At 24.6% G+C, this 12094-nt stretch overlaps 1 protein-coding gene across 1 annotated transcript; it reads right to left on the bottom strand.

Moving 5' to 3' along the window:
• Nucleotides 1-1107: 1107 nt before the first annotated feature.
• On the bottom strand, nucleotides 1108-11639 carry LOC145828817 (tyrosine-protein kinase transmembrane receptor ROR2-like). Its single transcript, XM_082936571.1, has 15 exons — nucleotides 11597-11639; nucleotides 10861-10906; nucleotides 7421-7602; nucleotides 7059-7098; nucleotides 6816-6955; nucleotides 6234-6439; nucleotides 5833-6036; nucleotides 5549-5663; nucleotides 5263-5483; nucleotides 5040-5168; nucleotides 2922-3047; nucleotides 2527-2705; nucleotides 1755-2019; nucleotides 1604-1671; nucleotides 1108-1198 (listed from the first exon to the last, which is right to left on the bottom strand). Exons 1-15 carry the CDS (start codon nucleotides 11637-11639, stop codon nucleotides 1108-1110), a joined length of 2055 nt encoding a protein of 684 aa, XP_082792697.1.
• Between the last annotated feature and the right edge of the window lie 455 nt (nucleotides 11640-12094).

Here is a 12094-nt window from a genome sequence, read left to right as displayed (position 1 = left end):
TTAGTATGATAACGTATTATCTAAAACTTTAAACATCTAAAATAACTAAAAGCATTCTAAAAACATAGGTTAAAGATTAACTTAATGAGTTTGTTAAATTTTAAAATAAACAAACAACTTACATTTTTTAAGGTTTAAAAAGTAACAAGTTTAAGCAATGAGTTAAATATAAATTAAAAGTTTTACATGAAGCGTAATATTTTCACACATTTATAGCGTGAGTATATCTTCTTACTAATATTGTTATCAATTTCATGCTGCAAATGTTTAACATTACTATTGGGAGATTTTTTTCACTTTGACTTTAATTTAATTAATTAGTCTTTTACAAAAAGAGAGGAACAGTTGAAACACTACAAATAAAAATAATACAAAAAATTATCTTGAATGCTAAAAACATTTGTTTTAAAGACTAAAAGTATTATGAAAAGAACTAAAAATAATTTGAGTATAAAATTATACTTCTTAGATTAAATATTCATTGTAAAACTTAAAAATTGTGTAGGATTTTGGCTTGTAAATATAATTGGCAAAACTGATAAAACTATTATCATAGTTTTCTTTAGTAAGATTTAAAATTACTACTCAAATGTTTTTTTAAACTCTTATAAATTGCTACAACCGTTATATATCTTTTTTAGAGTAAATCTTAATTCAATTATTGTAAAGCTAACATTAATAAACTACAACAAACTTCTTGTTTTAGATTAATTACTATTTACAGATGGGTTTTCAATAAAGAAACTTACACTCAAAGTTAGAAAAAAGAAATGAAAAATTTGTTGTAAAAATATGCTTTTGTTCCAAAAGTACTTATAAATTAAATTTACACATTTCAATTAGTTAAAATAGGTAAATTAATGACTGTTGTGTACTACAGCTTAACTAAAACAAAATTATTCAGAACAAATATCAATTTATACATATAAGGTATCAGAAGAATTTAAATCAAAATTTTTCATGACAATAGATAAAAAAAAAACATTTAAATTACTTTTAAAATCACTTTTATTTTAAATTTAGTGTGTTCTCATCTCATCGTTCTTCTCTTATAAAAATCACTTTCAGTTACAACCAACGGTCAGTCTATATCAATCAATCCATTACTCAAGTGATCAGCAATGTTCCATTCGGAGAAGGTAGCAATTTGTTTTGATCTTCTTGAAAATCTATGGAGCTGTATGATGGTAATCCATAACTGTTTTAATTATTTATATTTATAAATGGAATATGTGTTTCAGTTTATTTATACGTTATAGTATATCTTCACGTTATATTGAAAAACAATTTAACCCCTATAACAACTTAGTTTAATGTGAATAATCTATTTAAACTACTATAATTTCTAAAACTTAGAGCTAAACAAAAGTTTTACTAGAAAAATATGTACTAAAAACAAAAACAATAGTGTTCAAATGAGAAAAAACTACTATTAATTAAAATTGTGTAAAAAATTATTTAATGCTTTCACAAACAAACTGTAGATTAAAATAATTAAAAAAAATATTAATCCAAAAGACCCAACTAAATATTTACGAAATTAATTAACTATTTGAAACATTTCTGTGCGTATTTTTAAGTTGAAAGGAAAACAATATCTAACCTCAAGTTGAATTGTCGGTCGACTTGACTATTTTGAATCATTGGACCGCACAGAAAAGTTTCAATTTCCTGAAAATTTTAGGAAATTTTGTTTTAAAAGTAAAGTTAATTGCTTTTAGTGCTTTAAAACTATTTCTTATTTATAAACAAACCTTAAATGTAGGCCTTTGAAGTATGTTCCTTGTCCAGCACTTTTGCATTAAGCAGAAAAGATATTCAGGACATTTTTGTGGACACGCTAGTAATTGACCCCTTACTATGTTAATAACAACTTCTTCGTCTATTAAATGGGAGTACGGTAGTGGTGTGAACTGGGTGGAATAAGTAAAAAGTTCCCATATGAGCACACCAAATGACCAAACATCACTTTTTGATGAAAAATGTGAACTAGATATCAGTGTTTCAGGTGACATCCATCTGTAAAGTATTAAATACTGAGCTAGTTTTTGAAACTGTATCTATTTTATATGGAAGTATTAAACAATGTAATATTTTATTACTATTTCAGATTAAAATCTTTAAAAATACGTTACAATGGATATATAAAAAGAAGCGTTTATATTAAAAGTAAAATCAATAACCGATTAAGCTTTACAAACCTTGTGAATGACAGAAAGTTAAAGCTAGTTTAAAGCTTTTAAATAATAAGTTCTAAAGTCTAGTATATTGCTAACAATTAACAAAATCAATAAACAACAAACTAATTCAGCTACAGTTTGCAGTTAAGAAAACCAAGTGTTCTAGAGCTAATATTAAATCAATAAATATCAAAAAGGAATATCTTATCTGCAGTAGAGTGAAAAATGACTAGCATATGTTTAGTGAATAAGCTTTCAGTTCCTTAAAAAGTTGTTTTCGCTTTTTTTATATATATTAAACTTTAATTTATCAAGCCTTAAAACTTTGTTAAACATTTTAACTAACCTTACTGGCATGGGAATATCATAATTTTTCACACAAAAATAACAATCTTTATCTACAATTCGTCTCAAACTAAAGTTGATAATTTTTATTTGGTTTATGTCAGTCATCACAATATTTCTAGCTGCTAAATCTTTGTGCACAAAACCTTTTGATTCTAAGTATGCCATGCCTTTTGAAATCTAAAATTGTAAAGCTTTAAGTTTTTAAGCTATTAATGATCTAGTTTTCTATTCTTTAAATCTTTTTATTTAATCAATTTGGTTTAAAAATAAATATTATACAGTAAAACTATTAAGTTAAATAAAAAAACACTAAATTTTTATATAAGTTTAATTCGTTAGTTTGGGCATAATAAACTATTTTATAGTTTTATTTCAAACTCTATGTATTCTTACTTGTTTAAGGATATTCATCAATGAATCAAATTCACATGAAATTGTAGATGACAAATAAAATGAAAGATGTAAACCATTTCCATACTCGTAAATTTCCGTTAATTTATCAACTTCTTTTACTATTGCCTGTTAAGTATATTTTGTTAACATTTTTAATGTTTTTCTTTTTGAATAGATATAAGTTTTATTTTACTATCTATTGAAAAAATTACAATATATATAATCTAGTATAGAGCTTGTTGTTGTGTGAATTTTTATTAAATAAGAAATTTGTCGACCTGTGTTAATATGTTAGTTCAGAAAAACGCAGTAAACTTTTATAAACTTATAATTTTTTATTTATTTATGTTTTAGCTTTCTAATGTTAGAAAAAGAAGTTTCAAAATAATTAACTAGACAATTGATTTTATTACTGTTTGGCAGTGAACTTATAGAATTAATTCCAAAATTAAGTGTTTCATTAAACAGTTTTGTAAAAGTTGTCGAACTATTTATATAAATATTTTACTTTGAATTAATGAACGTTCTAAACTAAGTTTGTTTTTCTAAATTGATCGATTTTATGAAAATAGATAAAAAACAGTTTATAAAATAGTTCAATATTTTTAGCAGAAATGATACTTGGTTAAAACAAAAATAACAACAACAACTTTCTCCGGTTAAAGCTATCTTTAAAAGCTTTTCAGCATCTTAGTTTCCGCGATATAATTAAACAATGCGACGGTAATCTACTAACAAAAATCTCAGAGTCGCCGTCAAGTACTTAAACTTGAGTAGAATTAATTCAGACTTCAAACACTCAATATGCTTTTATGAGTAGTTAAAATGACCCATTCAGTAAGCATTGTAAAACATTCAATGCACGACTTTTTTTCTTTTGTTAAAAAATCCGTTAAAAAATTAACTCTTTATAAACAAGTTTTTCTATTCGCAAATGCTACTCATGTAAAGTATAAAAGCTTCAAACTCACAACAAGTATTGTTACATTCGGATGGATAATAGTTGATTTTTGTCTTAATATTTTCAATAAGCATTGCTGTTGGCTATTGCAAAGTTCTCCGTAGTTTTTGACTTGGACTGAAGCTAGCTGTAAAAACTTCAAATATTAAACTAAAGTGTTTACATATGATTAAATAAAATACTATTTAAAATAAGTAATTAAAAACTAATACATAAACCTTTGCTGCTTAGATATATTCAAACACACTTATTTATAAAGCTTAAGTTTTTCATTCTAAACATAATTTATTTTTAAACTAAGCTAATAGTTTTACATAAATCTCATCTTGTATTAATTTAAGCATTATAAAATGTGTCACAAAACTTTTAAGAATGAAGAAAAATGTGTTTGTTGAACTATTTCAACTTACAACTATGAGGGTATGTTTGTCACAAATGATGTATAATAACACCATTTGGCATCTAAATATGTTTATTTGTTTTGATATGAAAACATTTTCAGTTATGTTTTATTTATAGTTTGGTAAACAGATATAATTATAATAAGTTAAAAAAAGATTTAAGAAATTATCTAGATAACTAGTTTGGTTTATAAAAACTGTATATTTATCATGGTAGTAAGCTTCAATTAAAGTTTGATTTTTATAATATTTAATGAATATTTGCTTCGTATAGATATAACAAAGCGTACAATTTAAGATAAAGGTAGTGTTTTGTAATAATATAACATTAAAGAAGAAAAAAAAAATAACAACACTTTTTAATAATATTTACTATAAAATTAAGTAACTTAGTCGCATTTAAGACCATTAAGTCTTTGATAATTCGATATTTTGCTTGAAAAATTTCTTGTAACTACTTTTAAGTTTTTGGAAATACAAGAAATACAAACAACTGTAATCTGTTTAACAAATATTTAACACATTAATCAAAGTCGTGCCGAGCAGATGTTCTTAATATATGACGTAAACAAAATAAATAGTTATAGTACAGCTGAGTTTGCAGTTTAGGTAAAAATTTTCAAATTCTGAAATTTAGAGCTTAGGAAGCTTTTTTCTGACAAATTTTATAGTTTATGATGATGAGTTAAAGAAAACGATAAATTTAAACTTTTTTCTTTATAGTTAAAACGCCTGATACAGTTTAATGAAGTTTACTTTTTCTTTAAACTGCTTCTTTATTTTGTCTTCCTTTACTTCAACTAAATGGACAGAACCATATGAACCAAATCCCAAAACACTTCCGGAAACCTTTACAGCTGATTTTTTCACTACAGGTATGTTGACCTGAGAAAACTATACATTAGTGCTTTAATAGTTAAGGTTTTTGAATAGAGTTATAATTAAGGTTTTTGAAGTATATTTAAATGTATTTTGTTACCTCACTATAGTTTTTAGCGTGACTTTTATTTTCGTTGTAAGACATCAAAGGTTTGTGACTGTTAGATCGTTTAAAGTAATTCTGAGCGAATTTTGCTTTATTTCTGTTGCGTCGCCGTACAAACTTCGACCCAAGTACCATCACCACGACAACCACAAATAAACAAATTGTCAAAACACAAAGTTTTACAAACATCGGCAACATGTTGTCGTTGTCAAGCTCTAAAAATTATTTATTTAAAAAAAAAGTAGAATTTTTGTAAATTAAATAAATCAAATGGATTTACCACAAGTGTTGATTTTGCAGGATTGAGGAATTTTATTTTGTTTGTCAACATAACACCAAGGCTTGCTCGCTATACCGTCAGTATTTCTACAATAGTTGTTGCTAAATTTTCCACTCTAAGTCAATATTAATGATATATATTATTGTTTTGTTAAATACTCTGAAAAACTGAAATACTTATAACTACATAAAAAACAATGAAAATCAAGTTTAGTTTTTAAATTATATCGAATTAAAAAGATTGCACTTAAAATATACTGAATGTAAATATTTTACTATTCAAACCTCGTTATTTCCGTTCCATTCCATGCATTTTAAACCAGATTCGGTAGTACTTGCAAATCCGTTGTAAGATTTTCCATTGTCAAATTCATTGTAGCAATCGTCTTTTTCTACATATGTTTCTTCGGAAAATGACACTTGAATTGTTTTACAAGTAGAATTATATGAAGTTGGTAACAGAGAGCAATCAACTGTAGACATCATTTTCTAAAAATTAAATAAGCATAAACTCAATGCTAACTCATAAAGTGCTTTTATAGCATCAAAGGTAGTGTGAAGGAAAATTAATAGCTAAAATATTTATTTTTTGTTAATTAGTATAGGCGAAGATTAAGAAAAGCAATTTTTTATAAATCAATTTTAAGTGTCCTTAGACTTTTTGTAGTCCGATTTATGTAATATACCTTTAAGTATGAGTATACAAGTCCTTCTCTGTCGACAAGTTCGTCAAAATTGCAGTAATTTCTCTTTACTGACACGCAGTCTTCTCTACATAAGTAAACTGGTAAAATTTGCTCTTTGTGTTTTATGCAAGTTGGAAACATGAAAGAACAATAAGCAGGCATCAAAAGTTCTCTACAAACTGGATTAAAGTTAATTTTCAATGCATCTGTAAAAGTAAATTCAATAAGATAAACAACTATTAAAGTAAAAAGAAAGTGAACTCGAAAAAAGATAATCAGATCATGAAAATTTTTCAACTGTCTATGAAAACTTCAAATGTCCATTACATTGATAAAAATTACTTACTTTTTGCTTAGAATTAAAATTGACTAAATTTTAAACAAAATTGTTTCCGAAAAAATGCGTCATTTTTAACGGCGATTACAAAATGTAAACAAATTAAAAGATTATATAAAGTTTGGGAGGTCTTTTACGATGTTGTTTTGAAAAGTTGTTTAAATAGATTACATTGCTTAAAAAATAAGTTTCACTGTTCATGGAACGGTAATTTTGACAGGTACTTTATGATAGTTTAAACAAACCTAATTTAGATTTAGCTGCAAGCATTGTAACTTCTTGGAGCTGAATATTAGCATCTGGGTCTACATAAATGTTTGTATTTCCTAAATAATCTGCACAAACATTTCCGTTATATTCAACGCATTGCGCATCTTGTTGAAACCTGAAAAAAAGAGTATATGATGCTTTTACAGGCGTTAACAAGTGTGCTTACCTGTTTAAATGTTTTGTTATTTAATAATAGTTTAACTAGTCTTTGAACTAACATTATGGGTTGATCTTCTTCACTGTGCTCAGGGGGCTTTTCTGTAAAGAGAACTTGGCTTAAATTACATTGTTTAAAAACTTAGAATAAAATGTATTACTCTACTAAGTGAAATTTAACTTAAACTAATTGAAAATATAAACTAGAAGCGTTTAAAAAACTGTATCTACTTTAGAAAAATACTTTTATGTATTTTTTACGCTTTTAGGCTTACATATAAATGCTTAAAACATTTATTTTTCTCTAAATAGTTTAAAACTTTTCTCAATCTGTATTTTGATAAGTACTTTAAAGATTTTGCTTACAAGATAACTGCTAACATATTAAAAACATTTACAAATAACACTTTGAGTTTTTACTTACGAAAGGAAACTATCAAAGATGCACTTAATTCAACCCTGTCATTGTTATTAGTTGCTACACATTTGTAAGACCCTGAATCTGAAGTGTAAACATTATTTATTTTTAGTTTGGATCCCCAGGATTTCGTTTCTATTGTTATTCTACCGTCCTCGCGTGGGTTTAACCTTTTTTTGTTGAAATACCTAGAAATATATTTCATAAATTTTATAGTTTTTGTTTAGATGCAGTTAATGCTGAAAATCTATATTAAAAGATGAAAGCATTTTAAAAGACAGTTTTTCATCATATTATAGTTTTTCACATATATGATATTATTCAAAGTATGCACCTGTTATAAAAGAACATTTTTACGTAATAGTTATGTTATTGAAATAAATTCAACTAAATTTCATTATATCTAAACAAATTTAACGTTTTTTTAGTTATAACTAATTTTCTTCAATGATTTTATTTATTTTTAGATTTTGTTAAATAAAAAAATTATCACTTGCATTCTAAGAACTTTTTGAGCTTTAAACAACTATAAACTTTTTTCATACAATCACAAAAGTTAGAATATGCATAATTAAAAATACATTGCAATTTGTTTACTTAATGTCAATTAATTAAATTGAAAAAGTTTGTTTATTGTTACTAATTAAGCGGAATCAACTTAAATTAAAAAAAAAAAAGTACTTTAAAATTCGAGCTTTAAATAGTTCGTGATACTTCTTTGAAGTTAGAATACATAAACTATCGTTTAAGCTAGTGTAACTGAGCAAATTTTAATCTTGTTAAGTGAGCTGCGTTTACACCGAACAACTAATATGCAAATAAGTGCTTTCTTATGTTTTTGTGAATTTCTTAGTTATGTATCTCCATTCAAAAACTCTAAACTTTCTATTTTAGAAAATATAATTAAATAAAAGTTACAGTTAAATAACTAAACTTAATTTTATAGGTACAAATTATTTTTGTATTACTAAAGCTATGATCGAAGTATGTTAATCTATTTAAAAGAAAAGTTTCTTTATCGTGTTAATATATTTTATTATTTTTAAGCTTTAATTTACGATTTTGTTATTTTACGTTAGGTGTACAACGATTTCTTATTCTATGTTATTTACTATACAATAAAGTAGAAACATCAAGCTTAAGTAAAAGCTCAATAATGTTTTAATGCTTTAAAAGTTAATGGTGTTTTGATATGTCAAGGTAAATGATTTATGCTTACTAACATTATTTATTTAAACTCAGCAATTTAATGACCGGCTTTGTGTAGGTATCATACATATCTTATTACAACTTTTAAACTTTTGTAATAACTTTGTTAACTTTATAATGTTTTTTTTTTACTTTTTAAACTTATAATAAAGCTTTTAAGTCTGTTTGAGTACATAGGTAAAGCTTGTTAATTACTAATTTTGTAAAACGTATATAGAAAAATAATTCTTTAAAATAAAGTTCAAGAAAAGTTAAGAAAAATAACATTTTATTAAGAATTCTAAAGTAACCGTACTAGAATAGTTAAAGTCCTGACTTATTTATTATTATCTTAACTTTTGTTTTTCGAGAATAAAGTAGTAGGTATTCAAAATTAATTACAATAAACCATGTTTATAATTTAAAAATGTATTTTTTGCCTAAAACTTGCTGTAACTTCATAAAAAGTTGTAATTTGCTTAATTCTTATTTTTGTGTTAGGCATGTTTAATATTACACCATTTACATTTATACATTTTCAATTCAAATCATTAGAGTTACGGAAATAAATGAATTATTTTTTATTAAAAGTTGTTTGTTAACCAACATCCATTTAATAATTAAGTTTAAAAACAAAACTAACCACTGATATTCAACATTCTTTTCAAAATTTTTTGTTGTAATATAACATTTAAAAGTCGCACTTTCGTCAGAGACTACCTCTAAATCTTTCATGTGTTTCAAAATAGTCAGTTTACCGCCTAGAAAACATAATAAAATTCGAAATATTCTCTGTTGTGTTCTAATATTTTGATTCTATACTAATTATAGTATAAAAGTTGAAGACTTGATTTAAACGAGAAAAGTTATAATTAACTTTTACTTATTTTTAACACGTTTGAACAATTTTTCGTGGTATAGGAATACTTTATAAAACACTTTATTTATAACTTATTTATACAATAACTTTTATTAACTTTTAGCACTAACATAATACTATTTTAGATATCTAGTTAAATTTAGCACACCCATTAAAAATTTATTACAAATTATTACAGATCGTACATTACAACATACGATAAAATTGACGATTTTTAGGAATTAAATATATTCAATTACAAGTAAAATAATTGTTTTACAATTTTGTTTATGTAAACCATAAACTTTAACTTTTCATTTCGTTACTAAATACCTATCAGACTTTTGTTAAACTATTAGTCTGTAAAATTCAACTTAAGTTAGTGTGATTTAATTTTTTCAAAATTTTACATAAAATATATTAAAAAAAAGAGTAAAATACGTACTCTCATTTGACGAAGACTTTTGCTGTGTTGGTTGGAACCTGAAATAAGTTTAGAATTATTGTCGGATTTAATAACAACTTAAAGAAACAAATCGTTAATAGAATTTCTACAATTAAAATGTTTTCTTTTAAAGAGGTCAAAAAATTGCTTGTACTGTTTCTTAATAACAGTTAACTAAGCAAAATATTAAACTTTCGGAAGTATAATTTAACTGTAGTCACCGTTTGAACAAACTGAATAAGCTGTGTATTTGGAGTATGTTTTAGATAACAAATATACCGATCATATATCAAATTAATTAATAAGCATTGTTTTCCATTCATTTTTATAATCAATTGCATTTATCAAGACTCTTTGACGCTAAGGAAAATTTAAATTATGCTGAAGTTTTTTTCATTTAAGTGCTTGTAAAATGTTCTTTGAAAATATGTTTGCCAAATAAATAACCTTATTGTAAAAATTCAGTTATAGCGTGCTTTGTTATGTGAAAAACATGTTAAAAGTATGAAAATGTTAGCAAGAAAAACTTTTTTGATATTTACTTAAAAGTGAGTTATTGTTTGTTGTAATTACTAGGTTTTACAAAATAAACAACTACTACATTTTTAAAAGCACGTTTTGGTAGCACTTTTAACACCGATTTTACTTTTAATAGAGAAAGTTGTTTACACATAGACGAAAATTTAAGAACTAAAGTACAAACAAATTTTCGAACACAAAAAAAGTTATTTGTTAAATGATAAAAGTAAATCATTATCAATCTTATGCACACTTCTTAAATTGAAGAAAAAATAAGAATTTATGTGAAGCTTCAATAAATGTATCAATGAAGACTTAAATATTGTTTTGATAGTTTACAGTACCTTACTTACAAAAATTCAAAAAAGCTACGAATACTTTAATAAAACCTCTTTTTTGAGTGTTCAAGAAACATTTTATAAAAATAAAACTAACCCATTGCCGCCTTTTACTTTAGAATGTCTTTTCGACAAAGCAACACCTGTAAAAACATGATATCATTTGTAGTAAGAAGCAAACTAAAATGCATATTGTGTTTTACTTAAGTTTAAAGGCTAACTAGATTTCCAAGAGTTTAGATTTAAACTTTTATTTTTACAAAACAAAAAAAGATTATGACGTATTTAGCTTACATTTATAAGCTTTTCAAGTTATTTAATAAAAATCAGAAAAACTGTTTGTTATTGTGTTTCTTATTTTATTTGGTCATTTGAAAAGAACATGAAAAGTTTTTGAGTTATGGTTTCTTAAAATAAATAGAATTCTTCATTTTACCAAAACACTATTTTTAAATCGTGGTTTTGTCATAAGTGTGCACTAATGTTCTTTAATGACGATTTAAAAACTTTTATAAATACAATAATTTTTGATGTTAAACTGTAATTTTGCATAATAAACAAGAGTTATGTTGTAAATTTTGTTTTAATTTTGCTAGCAAATAAGATAAACTAGTAACTGATATTTAAAAAAGAAAATACTAAGCAACAAAAGTTTTTTGCGTACTTTTTGAGGAATATGTAATGTTTGAACCTTAGTAAAATTAAAATATAAACACTTACAATGTAACACAATTTTTAATCAAAAATTAAAATCAGTTAAGTAAAAAAAAAATTATTATGAATGTAAGTGAAATTCTAAACTAAAAACGTTATTGCATAAAAAGTTAACTTACCAAGTATGCACAACGTAGCTAGAAATTGTAGTATGGTTTTCATTATTTACAAATTAAAGTTATGACCAAAACTGTAACAAAAAACTAGAATTAATAATAAACTATATCATATGAAATCAAAATTTTATCTTAAAATCAAAAATTAAGACAAAAAAAAGATTTCAGAAAAAAAACATAGCTCTAGTGCTGCACTTTTTGAACGTATCTTGTCATCGTATTAAATTCAGTTTCATTGAGAGAAGATAAATAAAAAAAGTTTTTTAACTATCTTAGAAAGAAAAAAATTCTTTTATGTCAATCGACATGACTAATTGTCTCATTCAAGTATTGTTTGACAGACACTAATCTATAATTTTCGAAAGCCAAAAGCACAATCAACGAAAACTTTTTGATTTAAAATTTGTGAATACTTCAAAAATAAAGACCAAGAACTAATTAAAATAAAAGTTCTTGCATTATCATCCTTGATAAAGAGTTTTTTAAATCATTTATAGTAGT

This window comes from Thalia democratica, chromosome 2 (genome assembly GCF_965202585.1).
Source record: "Thalia democratica chromosome 2, ktThaDemo2.hap1.1, whole genome shotgun sequence".
Lineage (NCBI taxonomy): Eukaryota > Metazoa > Chordata > Thaliacea > Salpida > Salpidae > Thalia > Thalia democratica.
This window is presented reverse-complemented; position numbering and strand designations above follow the sequence as displayed.